The sequence below is a fragment of the Bacillus rossius genome, chromosome 11 (assembly GCF_032445375.1).
Source record: "Bacillus rossius redtenbacheri isolate Brsri chromosome 11, Brsri_v3, whole genome shotgun sequence".
Classification (NCBI taxonomy): domain Eukaryota; kingdom Metazoa; phylum Arthropoda; class Insecta; order Phasmatodea; family Bacillidae; genus Bacillus; species Bacillus rossius.
Window position 1 is genome coordinate 32480476 of NC_086338.1, and position 16426 is coordinate 32496901.

Here is a 16426-nt window from a genome sequence, read left to right on the forward strand (position 1 = left end):
TAACAATCACTGTAGAAGACATCCTCTTCACCCAGATTACCGTATGAATTCGCTATCGATGATGTCGAAGTGTCTTCATCGTCTTCATGCTTCCTTTTTAGGAGTCCATCATTTTTACAAAGAATGGAGGATCTACTGAATATAGGCTTGAATGTATTCTCACTTTTCACGGTGTTGATACTGCCATTAGTTTCAGTCTTCCCGAAGCCATTAGCATCCTTCAATTTATGTTCTTTCTCACGATCGGGTGAGCTAATACCATCACGCTCAGGACAAGGAAAATTATTGTCGTAATGCAGATCACTCTTCTTTAGTCTAGTGGATCCATCAGTGTCCTCTATGCCGTAAGTAGTCTTGACTTTACATGTTCTACCATGTCTTTTTAAGCTGTCAATTCGTGTTAACAACCTGCTACAACGATTACAGCTTAACATGTTGCGTAGTGGGTTTCTAGCACAATCATTCTTCCCATGACGTCTAGCATTCCTTCTCATGGCAAAATCCTTGCCACAGTAACTAAAGCGGCTTCCTTCCGATTCAGCTGCAGATAACAAACCACGATCCATGGTAGCTTCTGTGACTAATGCCAGATGCAAACTAAGAGTTTTAAATTAGATCCAATACTTAAATAGAAATTTTTTCATATTTCATCAGCGAGAGTTAATTTATCTCATACAAAAGTACTTGCTGCAACTAGTTCTGCTTTTCAACAACTGATGACGTCACGTATTGCTTGCAGGTAAATAATATTTAGTTCTTTAATGCAGGATGCGGGATGCTCACTAACGATCGCAAAAGAAAGATGGCTTCGCTAGACTCCAAGGAAAAGGAAGTTCGTCTTGCATGTTGGTGCTCCACAGATGTCTCATGGAGTAATATTAATTTGACTGAGTAATGATATTTTTTAACTCCACCTGATAAAAATATTGCAAGTTTTGATTTAGTAGCAGAAATTATCGAATTAAATGTAACTCCAAATAAAATGACATGTCTCATTAAGAGTAAAACTCCTTCATGGAGAGTTCGGTTTCTCAGAATAGTCAGATACACTTGAAGAAACCACAGGAATGATTGCAAGAACACGGGAAAAACCATCAAAATATTGATAAGAATAATCAGGAGCACACGGAGAAAAACCATCATAATATTGACAAGAATTATCGGGAGCACACGGAGAAAAACCATCATAATATTGACAAGAATTATCGGGAGCACACGGAGAAAACCAACAAAATTTTGACAAAAATTATCGGGAGCACACGGAGAAAACCACCACACATTTTCTTGGATATCATTAAATTTAAAAAAAAATTAAAAATAAAAATAAATTAATAAAAAATTTAAAACAAAAAAAATCTACAAAAAAAATACACAAAATTCTGGCTTGTACTAAAACTCTATCTTTGCTCATCAATGATAGAGTTTTAGTACAAGCCAGAATTTTGTGTATTTTTTTTGTAGATTTTTTTTGTTTTAAATTTTTTATTAATTTATTTTTATTTTTAATTTTTTTTTAAATTTAATGATATCCAAGAAAATGTGTGGTGGTTTTCTCCGTGTGCTCCCGATAATTTTTGTCAAAATTTTGTTGGTTTTCTCCGTGTGCTCCCGATAATTCTTGTCAATATTATGATGGTTTTTCTCCGTGTGCTCCCGATAATTCTTGTCAATATTATGATGGTTTTTCTCCGTGTGCTCCTGATTATTCTTATCAATATTTTGATGGTTTTTCCCGTGTTCTTGCAATCATTCCTGTGGTTTCTTCAAGTGTATCTGACTATTCTGAGAAACCGAACTCTCCATGAAGGAGTTTTACTCTTAATGAGACATGTCATTTTATTTGGAGTTACATTTAATTCGATAATTTCTGCTACTAAATCAAAACTTGCAATATTTTTATCAGGTGGAGTTAAAAAATATCATTACTCAGTCAAATTAATATTACTCCATGAGACATCTGTGGAGCACCAACATGCAAGACGAACTTCCTTTTCCTTGGAGTCTAGCGAAGCCATCTTTCTTTTGCGATCGTTAGTGAGCATCCCGCATCCTGCATTAAAGAACTAAATATTATTTACCTGCAAGCAATACGTGACGTCATCAGTTGTTGAAAAGCAGAACTAGTTGCAGCAAGTACTTTTGTATGAGATAAATTAACTCTCGCTGATGAAATATGAAAAAATTTCTATTTAAGTATTGGATCTAATTTAAAACTCTTAGTTTGCATCTGGCATTAGTCACAGAAGCTACCATGGATCGTGGTTTGTTATCTGCAGCTGAATCGGAAGGAAGCCGCTGTAGTTACTGTGGCAAGGATTTTGCCATGAGAAGGAATGCTAGACGTCATGGGAAGAATGATTGTGCTAGAAACCCACTACGCAACATGTTAAGCTGTAATCGTTGTAGCAGGTTGTTAACACGAATTGACAGCTTAAAAAGACATGGTAGAACATGTAAAGTCAAGACTACTTACGGCATAGAGGACACTGATGGATCCACTAGACTAAAGAAGAGTGATCTGCATTACGACAATAATTTTCCTTGTCCTGAGCGTGATGGTATTAGCTCACCCGATCGTGAGAAAGAACATAAATTGAAGGATGCTAATGGCTTCGGGAAGACTGAAACTAATGGCAGTATCAACACCGTGAAAAGTGAGAATACATTCAAGCCTATATTCAGTAGATCCTCCATTCTTTGTAAAAATGATGGACTCCTAAAAAGGAAGCATGAAGACGATGAAGACACTTCGACATCATCGATAGCGAATTCATACGGTAATCTGGGTGAAGAGGATGTCTTCTACAGTGATTGTTACAGTGACTCTGAGGCTGTTGACAAAGGTATAGACTGTGATGAAGCACCTAGAGCTGACAAGATCGAAGAATGTGGCGATGTCCTGAGACCGAAACGTTGGAAACGTCGTGTTATAATAAATAAATCTGATAATGCTTATTATGATCACTGGGATGATTGTGATATTGACAGTATTTATAATAAACAAGCAAGTAAGATGGTGGTAGAAGAGATTGATTACACATCATGGAAAGATCCAAACATAATGGTTGACCGGCTAAGACTTCTACATGGCTCGCTTTGTGAAGGAAACTATTCGTGCATCAAAGAAATATCCTTCATACTCAAAGAACTGAGGAAAGCAGGCTACATACAATAATGGCTTCTTTTACTTGTATTTGTGTAATGTTGAGAAGTAATTAAATATTGAAAGTAAAAATTTAATGTTTTTATTTCTTGTATTCTGATTTCCAACTAAGCCTGTGTGTTTCCGCTACTGTATGTGTGATCATTCCGTTTCCTGTGTGTACTGTGTGTATACGTTTCCAGTGTGTACTGTGTTTACGTTTCGTTTCCTGTGTGTACTGTGTGTACGTTCTGTTTCCTGTGTGTACTGTGTGTACGTTCCTTTTCCTGTGTGTACTGTGTATACGTTTCGTTTCCTGTGTGTACTGTGTGTACGTTCCGTTTCCTGTGTGTACTGTGTATACGTTTCGTTTCCTGTGTGTACTGTGTGTACGTTTAGTTTCCTGTGTGTACTGTGTGTACGTTCCGTTTCCTGTGTGTACTGTGTGTACGTTCCGTTTTCTGTGTGTACTGTGTGTATACGTTCCGTTTCCTGTGTGTACTGTGTGTACGTTTAGTTTCCTGTGTGTACTGTGTGTACGTTCCGTTTCCTGTGTGTACTGTGTGTACGTTCCGTTTCCTGTGTGTACTGTGTGTATACGTTCCGTTTCCTGTGTGTACTGTGTGTACGTTCCGTTTCCTGTGTGTACTGTGTGTACGTTCCGTTTCCTGTGTGTACTGTGTGTATACGTTCCGTTTCCTGTGTGTACTGTGTGTACGTTCCGTTTCTTGTGTGTACTGTGTGTACGTACCGTTTCCTGTGTGTACTGTGTGTACGTTCCGTTTTCTGTGTGTACTGTGTGTACATTCCGTTTTCTTGTGTTTACTGTGTGTACATTCCGGTTTCTTGTGTTTACTGTGTGTACATTCCGTTTTCCTGTGTGTACTGTGTGTTCATTCCGTTTTCCTGTGTGTACTGTGTGTATATTCCGTTTTCCTGTGTGTAAATTACGTTTTCCTGTGTGTACTGGGTGTACATTTCGTTTTTCTGTGTGTACTGTGTTCATGGACTATATGACTGACATTGTTCATGGCCCGGTCTTGCGGTCCGTGCCTTTTCGTTGACGATGCTTCCAAATGTGCTGTCTTTTCGAAAGCGGGTACTTCCAAATGAGCTGCCTTTTCGTTGGCGGTGCTGACTTTTCGTGGTCGGTGCTTCCAAAATGTGGTGCCTTTTCGTTGTCGGTGCTTCCAAATGTTCTGTCTTTTCGTTGTCGCTGCTGTCTTTTCGTTGTCGGTGCTTCCAAATGTGCTGTATTTTCGTTGGCTGTGCTGCCTTTTCGTTGTCGTTGCTTCCAAATGTGCTGCCTTTTCGTTGGCGGAGCTGCCTTTTCGTTGGTGGTGCTGTCTTTTCGTTGATGGTGCTTCCTTTTTGTTGATTGCGCGTAGTACAAAATGTAGTGATTGAATATTTACTAGTTTATCACCTCTTGGTGTTACTAAAATATTTTTCAAGGTTACTTGCTCCTTTAGAATGTATAAAAATGTCACGATGGATTAATTGAATATAATTAGCTAACGACGAAGGTCATGTGGTCCTGAAATGACTAGCCTATACGTCTGATAATGACATGACTCGGTCTCATGGACTGAAGACAATTGTTCTTTATGTGCGGTTTTGTACATGAACGGCTTATAGGTTATTCAGATTATTCAAAAATTAGACTTTCATGATAGGCTTATCGTCACTGTATTAATTCTTTGGTTAGGTATATTGACTTATGATTAATAAACTCCGCGAAAGGTAACGGAAAAAAGAATTTAAAATTTATTTAATAATTAGTTACAACTGTCACTGGTCAAGAATCGAACCTTGGACATGGATCCATCGATTCAATTTGTAAATTAATAATTGATTTTTTCGGAGACTATTGGAATTTTTCCCGCATTTCTAACTAAATAATTACATGATTTCAACATGGCGGTCAAATTTCAAGATGGTGGGCACCTCAGCAATAATAAATTATTACTGCACTGTAGCATGTTAGAATAGAATTTGCATGATGGTAAGACAAGTACACACAATATGGTGACCTCCAGCAGACGAAAACATGATGGTGGCAATGACCACTAGCATGTACTGAACATAAAATGACGGATCCGTGATGGACATCAAGGTCAAAGTCAAAGATCAATGTCGAGGTCAAATTTCAAGGTTAAGGTTAAATTTCAAGGTCAAGGTCAAATTTCAAGGTTAAGGTCAAAGGTCAAGGTCAAAGGTGTGGTGACGTCATACCAGCTGATGGTAAATACCTTGTTATTGGTGGAGGTAGGTCAGTCTGAAGGTGGCTTCTGTGGAGGAAGGATCTGTTGATTTTATATTTTTTGCCCTCGCCGGTTTCGAATCAAGGACGGGAATCGATATTAACAGAATTCTATTAAGTTAATTTTTTGATGAATTTTGAACTTTTTTTTCATTAAAATCGGATAATAAATAAAGATTTTCAAGATGGCGTCTAAATTTAAAGATGGCGACCATAACGATAATTGTAACATTAATAGGACCCAATATGGCGGTCTTAACGAAAAGTGTAAGAATGATATGGTACTCAACCAAGATGGCGGGTGTAACGAAATATGCAACATTTATATAATCCAAGATGTCGACCGTAACAATAACTGCAACAGTGGTTTTTAAGATTTTTATTTAATTCGATTATTTAATTTTTTTAATGATTTTTAAAATTTTTCCCGATTTTCTAACATAAAAAATTGCGGATTTTCAAGATGGCGATCGTAACGAAAATTGCAACGGTGACGTCACGATTCGAAGTTGGTGGAAATTACTAGAAATACAAAATGGCAAATGGATTAGCATGGATTAACATATGGATTAGCATAGATTGGCATATGGATTAGCATAGATTGGCATACAGGTTAGCATAGATTGGTATACGAATAAGCATAGATTGGCATACGGATTGGCATAGATTGACATGGATTAGCATAGATTGGCATGGATTAGGTTAGGTTAGCATAGATTAGCATATGGATTAGGTTAGGTTAGCATATGGATTAGCATAGATTGGCATGGATTAGGTTAGGTTAGCATAGATTAGCATATGGATTAGGTTAGGTTAGGTTAGGTTAGCATAGATTAGCATATGGATTAGGTTAGGTTAGGTTAGGTTTGGGTAGGGTAGGTTAGGTTAGGTTAGGTTTAGTTTAGTTTAGGTTAGGTTAGGTTAGGTTAGCATAGATTAGCATATGGATTAGGTTAGGTTAGTTTAGTTTAGGTTAGGGTAGGTTAGGTTAGGTTAGGTTAGGTTAGGTTAGGTTAGGTTAGGTTTAGTTTAGTTTAGGTAAGGTTAGCATAGATTAGCATATGGATTAGGTTAAGGTTAGTTTAGTTTAGGTTAGGTTAGGTTTGCATAGATTAGCATATGGATTAGGTTAGGTTAGGTTAGCATAGATTAGCATATGGATTAGGTTAGGTGTGGTTAGTTTAGTTTAGGTTAGGTTAGCATAGATTAGCATATGGATTAGGTTAGGTGAGGGTAGTTTAGGTTAGGTTAGGTTAGGTTTGCATAGATTAGCATATGGATTAGGTTAGGTTAGGTTAGGTTAGCATAGATTAGCATATGGATTAGGTTAGGTGTGGTTAGTTTAGTTTAGTTTAGGTTAGGTTAGGTTAGCATAGATTAGCATATGGATTAGGTTAGGTGAGGGTAGTTTAGGTTAGGTTAGGTTAGGTTAGGCGTGCGAAGGAAGTACCTACGGGCTCCGACCAACAGCGCTTCTCTGCTGTGAAGTATTAGGAGATCAGAACTTGAGAGGAGGTAGTAATAAAAACTTGCCGGTGCCGTTGCGCGTCGTGGAAGTAGAGCGCGCCAAAACACACGGTTGCCTGGCCGTATGTATCCGGCGTTCATAACACGTGTTGAAGTAGGCTTATATTCGTTACCTCCTGGCTGTTTATTACCGCCTAATACTTTTCATAGCGAGACGTCCTGGCGAGCTGGTCTGTCCGTCCTCCTCCGTTCGTTCGTTACGTAACGGGACATTTTTTCGTGCGTAGATGGCTGATGAACGTAACGGGACACTTTTTCATGTGTGTATGGTCGAAGGAAGTGACATAATCCAACATGGCTGATGAAGCGAAGCGTTAAGGTGGCTGGATCGGATCCCCGATCCCCCTCCCTCCTCCCCTGCCCCCATATGAACTATATATACCTACTTAGTGCCATACTGAATTTACTTGTGCCATTTAAAATATTTAAACCCCTTTTGTAAATAATATTTTTGAGATTGGAATACCTAGTTTTTTTTATTTAATATGCAAAGTGTAAGTGCCCAAAGTAATTTTTCATTATTCTTATATATTTTATGGGCTTTTTATATAACCTTTTACTTAAGTTGCTAGAGACATAATTATTATTTTTCTATTGCTTGCTTTATGTAGTTATGCCATGGTTCGTGTGTTACAGTGATTATCAAAGCCAGTTACTGAGGGACGCCCTAGTAGCAGACCCCTCTGAGTTTTTTTCCCCCGGTATATGAAGTGTTCAATGTAATAAAATGTAATAAATAAATAAAAGTTGCATTGTTCGCGCAGTTGCACGCTTACAAAAACACAGCCTGTTGAGTGAATAACAGTAACAGGAGGATACCTAGACCATTGGTACTACTTTTGAGAACAATAAAACTGAAGTCATGTTACACTCCTTATAAAAGGAGGCAGATATTTTAACTTCGTGTCTTTAAAAGCATAAGTGTTAAGTTTGCATCGTGGCCATTAATTGCTTAACTTAAAAAGTTTCCAAAATTATATGCAATGCAAAATTATGCACAATGTAAAGTATTAGGTAGTGGAAAAAAGCTACCTGTGATAAATCCTAGAGTTGCAGGAAGTTTTAAATGTTATCATGGTGCTGGATCGAGTTGGGTGCCTTTTGAAGCCAAGAAAATCCTGTGAATTAATTTTTTTTTAATTATGTACTAAAATATTGTAATCTTTACGTTATTTAAGTAATAACTTGTGTGAGGTGTTTCACGTTGTATGCTGTCATTACCCATTATTTATGAGTAAATAAAATATTAACAACTCTTATGACCAATATACATGTATCATCATACAAAGTTTTGGTTATGAACAGATTCCTGACTTTTATGATCCAGCAGATAATATGTAGTGAAAATGAAACATATATTGTGTCATTGGTATAAAATTAAATAATTGTACATGTATGTAAAAGAGGTATTGTATCATGGTGGATGAGACAGAGATTTAACTGAAGTTCCAGTAAAAATATACACTACAGTTATTCAAATGATTCATTTGTACAGTTTTATGCTAATATCTCACTTTACGGTTATTTGGGAGTGTTTCTGGTGAGTTAACATCTATAGTTAAAACATAATTAGTGTTGGGTTTCTCGGACTGAGTGACTGTGCTTCACATTTTTTTAAAGAATATATCACATAAGCAGAAAACAAATACTCTTTAATATATAATCCCATAACAACAATATACAATAAGTGCATGTACAAAAAACAACATAAACAGAGGATACAATTCACATGTCCTAAAATTAAGCGTGCATACGCTTATAAAATAATATTAAAAGAAAAATAATAATATCCACTAACATATGTACATAATAATATGTTCAAATGAAACATAATACCCATTTAAATAATTTTGGTTGCAGGAATATATCTTAAGTTTAAATATATAATTTTATCATATTATTACTAACAAAAGGAAATAGCAATAAGAAATTAATTAAAGAAGGATTAGCATTAAAGCGCTAATCTTTTACAGTTCGGAACGGAGCGATTTATGTGACATGCGACAAGTAGCGACTTACTTTAGTTAATAAATACCCATTTGTTGTGCAACTTTTATAATACAGTGAACCGCATCCAACATAGTCCTGCTTTATGTGAGATATATCACGGCGCTATCTCACGCTCAAACAAACTGTTTTGGAAGCTCGTTCAAAGACTAATGACTACATAGGCTGATTTTATGTCTTCAGCACATACGTCTAGCATTAACTTTCGTCGTGCCAGTTGGCATATTTTAATGTATAAGTCATGATCCAATAACGGCTGCATAAGCAAACGAAAAAAAAAAGTATAATTCCAGCCTATTAAGCTGTTAATTGGTTAATTCGATATTATTTTCCTCAGCGCATATGGTCTTTATTGATGTACGATTTGGCAAAAGAACTTCTAAAGCCCAGTGACATAAAACAGTAACAAAGACATTCGGACAGACACGATTTTTTTTTTAAATTATTACCACAGTATATAATTTTTATAGTAAAGAACTCAATTGTTTTTGCACTGAAATCCGGACACACACAAAAAAAATATCAACGAGGTTTTGTAACCTCGAAAACAAGGTAGAAACTGTGTATGCCACGAATATAATAAACCTGCAAATTTCGTGTTATTTTTTTTTGCGACAGTCGAGAGATTGCAAATAATGCCTGCGCATGATGAACGAAACATCTTTTTTGGACCCGGGAATTTTGCTGGTGTCAGGTAAAAAATTCACAAACCTAAGTACAACCCTCACATGAGACGTCAATGCGCCAATTTTTTGTAAATAAACATTCAGCATTGACTCGAAAAAGAGGGGGGGGGGGGGGGAACCGTATTTCATATGTGCCGTGTGTTGTACAAAGTTAACCAGTATCTTCCTGGCGGCAATCTAAACTATTTCTTGGCAACTGGTTTCCGAAAGGAATCTTCCGTGAACGTAAAGAAAGCTTGTGTTCTGGTCAGGAGGAGGGTGGATGGGGGGAGGGGGGGAGAGAGAGAGAGAGAGAGAGAGAGAGAGAGACACACACGGGTAGCCTAAGATGTAAATTAAGTTCTGTCCCTGCCCGAATACGCCCGAATATTCACCTTCGGCCAACCTCGGGTTCATTTTTATATATATTTATATTTCTCTGTTTATTTTAACGTAGCTATGCTAACCTAACTAACCGTCAAATAGTGTTTTAAAGTGTTTTAATGTGGCTAACCTAACCGACCACTTTTAATATTTGAATTCATTGTTTCCTGCTCAAAAATAAAACGAATCCCGAGGTTGGCCGAAGGTGAATGTTCGGGCGTGTTCGGGCAGGGACGGAACTCGATGCAGGTACATCTCAGGCTTCTCTCGAGAGACACCGCGCCGCTCAGTCGGAGGCGATGTACTTGTCGAGGCAGTCCCAGCTGCAGGAGTAGTCGATCTTGAGGTGGCCGTACCGGCTGAGGCCGAAGTGCTGCGGCGCCGCTGGGGCCGATGGGGGAAGCACCCCAACCGCGCCGTACACGCAGGAGCAGCAGCAGCAGTAGCCGTCGTGCGAGCAGACCGCCGCCGCCGCCTCCTCGTAGTCCTGGTGGTAGTCCTCGTAGTCCTCCAAGTAGTAGTCGCTCGCGTCGCCCGGACGCCAGCTCACGCTGGGCCAGCGCCGCCACCTGTGAGCCACACCGCCACCCATTCAGGCCCGGGGTAGGGGGCCGGAGGTGGTACATAAGCTGGGATGGGTAGCCTCAGCCTCTGTGTATAGCCAAAAGCTCTAACGCCCTTCCCGGTTGCGTATGCGGCGTATCCGCATCCATGCCCATGGGGGCCCCAGGGCGGTAGGGCCTATCGGCTAAGAGCGCTGGGTCAATAAAGAAAAGGGGGGGAAACCCCTGGACCGGCATAACTCTCTCTTCCGACACCTCCCCAATCATACTGTCACCGGATACGTCACAACTGTCACAACTGTCACAACTTGGATGACATCTCTCGCATGTACGACTGGTTCCAAAATACGTTCGGATGTTGGAAGCAATCGGCCGTTTACCACACAGCGATTCTTTTAAAATGGCGAACAGCACATGGGTGATTAAAGAGGTTATGAAAGTTAAGATAATAATAATAATGTTAAAATGAATGTCATATGTGAAAACATTTTACGTGTACAAATGAAATTATGTTTCTACAAAATTTGAAAAATCACTGTAACGAATATTATTTATTGTGATTTAAATGTATACAACTTAAAAAAAAAAAAACTAAATTCCACAAATATAATAAGTTCAAAAACTTGGAAGCCGTGTTCCGTCCAATACTACTACTACAACCTATAGTCACATTGTTGTCTCCAGCTATATTTGATAATGTAGTTTGACCGTTAATAGTGGGTATATCTAGGCTTGCCATACGTCCCGGTTTGACCGGGACAGTCCCGGTTTGAAGCTGTTGTCCCGGTGTCCAGACCGGTTTTGTCCATGTCCCGGTCAGCGGTAAGTAACAACGAAAAAATTGTATTAAAAAAATGGAAACAGGTTGAACAGAACTACCAGCGCCAACATACGCAGCTCTTTAATCACTTCTCTGTTCAAGGGGTCAACGTTCCAAATCTTGGCAGGGTTATAGAATATATGTTTTGTTTACCAGGTACATCGGCAATTATTGTAGAAAGAAAAATTTTCATTAGTGAACAACGCTTTGGGGAGACGACAGGGATTTTTTTTTTTGACACGCAAAGTAAATTTGCATCCCTATTGCTCAGACTTTTATGAACTATTTAGAAGTAAAAAGTACATGTTAAAAGAATTACTTTCAAGTCTGTCTGAACTGTTTGGAATGGGGAAATAATTTTTTTCTTTTTTTAACATATGAATACTAATTTAATGTAAATAATTTTAATGTAAAACATAATACAAAAAAGTTGTCCGACAAATGTGTTTATCTTTATGGGAATTTCAAGGTTTAATTTTTAACATAATTTTTCCCAGGGGCTGACCCCCCCCCCCCCCCCTCCGGGTCAATCCGCTGTCCCGGTTTGGCTCGGAGAAGTTATGGCAAGCCTAGGTATATCCAATGTATTTACCAAACGTTATTTTCGAGCTGTACAAAGTCACGCAAGGTGAAGAAGATCTAGATGACCCGCTCAAGGAAAACTTAATTAACTGTGCGCCAACTACCATTTGCCTGTTATGCGACTTTGATATTACACTAAATGAATAGGTAGGTATCTGTTGAAAATATGTGCGGCATAAAATATGAAATGCAAGGGAGATATCAAGTTTAAAATTTTAGAAAAAGCCATTAAATAAAAGTAATGAAAAAACGAAGGAAAAAAGTACTCGCCAGTGTGTAAACATCTCACCTCGGTAACGCGTAAATTCATCTGTCCTCGTGTTGCAAATACATTTATAATACGAAACACTCAGACAAAAAATTTAACGTAGAATTTTTTTAAAATAATGCTGTGCTTGATGAATATATCAATATTTTGTTTTCAACTTCATTTCTTGACGCAGATCACACGTGGTTTACCCACCCGCCGCTAGAATTCGCTGTCGGAGCAGCTACGTCGACTATCGTCTCATTCAATTTGCAGACCGAAAGGTTAAACTATGTAATGAAACGGCTCTGATAAAGACGAAAAAGACTTTTTTTTTTGGGGGGGGGGGGGGGGGGGGAATCTAAAGCCGAATTCGGCCCTGGTTTTCGACAAGGAATTTTATAATCAAGATACTGCCCAAGTTTGTTTCCCTTTGTATTAGTGAACTTTGGTTCGCGCTTTCCACCACAGATGGCAGCCACAGAGGTTAGTTACACATTTCCGTTCCGCGCGGAATTCCGTTCCACTCGCGAGATGACTGGTGCCGAATGCCGTACACCGAGAGAGCTAAGGCATTGAATATATATAACTTATAGAAGTCGCGAGGGGATAGGATTTATTATTCCAATTTTCGGATCCAAAACTGTGGTAGTTGTTAGCTCCGCCGCTAGACAGCTCTTCTTTCCACAAGAAGGTACTCGTAGTTACCAGCTTCCACGCCAGAGCGCTGTAGCGTCGCTTTTTTCAAGGTCATGCGCGTAATTCTCTGTCTCACTCTATCGAGAGGCGGTGCCCTTTTGTTGAAATCCGAGCGCTTAGATACGGGCGAGCGCAACTGAATTGGAGGAGTACGGCCACCGAAAAAAAAAGTGCGGTTAAAAGATGCCAACATCAAAATTTAAGTTTTAATTATAAGAAAACAACAGAAATTTCTTAAACGTAATAATGTAAAAAAAAATTACTGACATATTCGTAGTTCAGAATTTATACAATGTTGTGTTAACGGAGTGGCGCATTGAGTAAAATGGCAAAACATAATTTGGAATAATTCTTGACAACGTTGAATGATTTTGGTAGCTATGAAACAACTATGGCTGCGATGACTGTTCAAACGCGTGCACGTAATGTTATTAGTAACTGAAACTAATGGTATGATGTCATACCATTAGTAACTGAAACTAATGGTATGATGTCATACTTTGTGGCTATGCAGTTTATATTTTCTTTTAACATAAGATGAAGCATTTTTACATAATGATTTGGTTGTTTCGTAATTCAAAATAAATAATCTTAAACGTTATATGGTGAATATTCCCAGTAAGGAATGACCACAAAAAAAATCCATTTTGCCAACATAGATCTGAAAAGTTAACGATTTACTATGTTAAGTTGCTTATAAATAACTCACATTTTCCGGATCTCCAAAGAAAATAAGAGTTTTTGTTATAGCATTGAGTTGCCACTCTTTATATTCCTTGCTTTGAGGTTAGATACACAAGTTATGCTCGTAAAAACGATGCGCAAGTATTTTGAATACAAATATATTTTCTTTTAATAACCGAAAGGTAAATATTATTTCCATGAAATATAATACTATTATTTAAACATAGACAACATATAAGAGCTATTTGTATTTATTATTCCATCTGGCGTGATAAATATTATATTTTAAAAACAGTTTGTGGATTTTTAATATAAAATAAATATTTATTAATGACATCAATTTAAGTTGTTCAAAAAAATTCACTTTGGTATGAATTCAACCAAATTCATGTTATTCAGGGCAGAAAATTATAAACTACCAAAAAAGATTATCCACATTGCTGTTTTGTGTAAATCTGTGCACGGACTTAGTAAGTGATATATTTATAATTCCTCATTTTAGCAACCCATTTTAACACAAGAGAAAAAGGATATTATACTATAAATTATTATGTTAAACCATTAATTAGCAGGAAACATGTATGAATAATCTATTTAAATTTGCATTTGAACAGTGAATACTATTTTGCAATAATAAATATATTTTATCATCGTATATTACGGATGAAAAGTTTGTATTTCCATCTAATCAGAAGAATTATGACACAGTTAATTAAATTGCTTTACAAGTTTTTATTCGCATGAAAATCATTAAAAATTGGTTGGGAAGTTATATAAATATACAAAAACAAATCATTATACATACAATTTTATTATCTTAGTGGATTTAAATTAATGGTGTCCCAGTGACTACTGCGAAGAAAAAAATCTTGCGAAAGGTTTCCTCGTAATTGAAATTCGTCAAAAAAAATCTATCTCTCATTTTTGGTGACATTTCTGACAAGTGGTACGATGAAATTTGAGACTGGCAAATGAATGTTGTGAAGCAATAAACAAAATATCACATTCGTTAACTACAAATGTATAGTTGTTTTTATTTTATAGTAAAAGTATATCTAATAACCCGTGGCTTTACTCACGTAATTTCCGGGTATTGCTGATATTCTACCATTTTAAGAAAAGTATGTATTAAACTCCAAAGATTTTTGAAGAATTATACACAAATAACTGTCAAGTATAGAACATATTTAATAAATAAAAATATTTTTACGACTTATTTTTAATTGGTTTAGCGTAAGCCTATTTTAACTTTTATTTAAAATGAAGTACCTACCTTATTTTCTATCTCCCGGTTTAGTGACTTTGAGAATATATTTTTCCTTGATGAAATCTTAACTCTTTTCCATCTGACGAAGAAGCCAATTAAAATATAAACTAAGACTCGCGCACTTATTGTATGTTAAGACTGCCATCGTTTTAAATTACTGTAATTTTTTTAGTTATAGTCATGCTTAGGATAATAACATAATATGCCTTATTACGCATATATTTCAGTATTCATGAAACCAATGCATTTTTATTTGAAATGTAGAGCGGTTACCAAATTTTTTTATCTCGCATATTGATTTTTTGGTATGGCTAGTATTACTTAAACTAAATTTTTGAATTTTCACTGATGTACTCTTTTCCCTTTTCTATGTGATTTAGAAAATATAGCAATATACGTAAACCAATTAAACCAAAATCCTGAATTTTTATTAACGAAAAAAGTTAAATACAAAAAAAATTTAATATGCGTATTTTATTATTGAATTTATATATATCTTGCCAATACTGATTTAGTGGGTTCCATTTGTTTTATTTTTTAAAATAATATCTACCCCTTTTACTACTTAATAGATAACGTTGAATAAAAGAAGGTTGTTTAAGGTATGTAGATTTTCCTTGCCAATATCTAAAAGTAAATTTGTACAAACGCGAAATATAGTTTAAATAAGTATTTTACTTTTAAAATAAAACCATATTTTGAACGGAACACTGACTATTGGCCCAATACAAAGTTTTAATAGCTAATTTTCACTTCACTCGGGTACAGAATCCCATCATTCAGTGATTTCCGTGGCTAGCTTCTTTTGGGATTTCATCATTCTCAAAGCGACGGTAAGGGAAGCTCCTCTTCAAGGTCGCCTAACGATGCTGATAAGACCTGCAGGGTAATTTGAATCGTTGGTCTTGGATTTTCGGAGGGTGCCTGGGGGGGGGGGGGAAGGGGGGTGAAGGATGATGTCACGACTGGGCTGGTTAACCAAGTTCTGCGAAATACCACCAGGGGCGTATACGGCCGATACCCAGCGATGAAAGCGATCGCAGCGGCGGAGCTTGGAACTACAACAATTCTTCTGAGAAACTGGACAGAAAATTTAACCTGGGCTCGCGACTTCTATACATTATATATATTCAATGGCTAAGGCGGTGCGCATGAGAAATCAGCACGGCGTGTGAAGCGGAGCATAGAGTCGATGAGAAGCAGTGGGCTGGAGGCGTCTAGGAGAGCTCTTTGGTCTGGGCTTCAGGCAGGGACGTAGACATGGGGGAGGTCCGTGGGATACGAACCCCCCCCCCCCCCCCCCCCCCCGCCCATCACTCCACCATTCCGGGATTTAAAACAACAACAAAAAATTGGTTGTCTGTAAAGTCGGTTTACGGACGATAGTTTAACGTGACAACGTCATAACAAAACATTGATGAAATGATTGCATACTTTTATGAATTAAAATTGAATCATTTTTATTGAATTATCACTATTTTGTATGGATACAAAGAAGTAGTGAAATGAAATCTACAATTTAATTGATAAATTTACTTTTATTTGCAAATCATTAATTCAAATATGTTTATTACTT

At 37.2% G+C, this 16426-nt stretch overlaps 1 protein-coding gene across 1 annotated transcript in view; it reads right to left on the bottom strand.

Annotated features, from left to right (window-relative positions):
• Positions 1-8563: 8563 nt before the first annotated feature.
• The window catches only part of LOC134536763 (uncharacterized), a 56554-nt gene continuing 48691 nt past the window's right edge, over positions 8564-16426 (bottom strand). Inside the window, exon 3 of the mRNA XM_063376674.1 lies at positions 8564-10557. Within this exon, the coding sequence (XP_063232744.1) occupies positions 10275-10557 (283 nt within the window). The 3' untranslated portion in view covers positions 8564-10274. The remainder of the gene's footprint in view (positions 10558-16426) is intronic.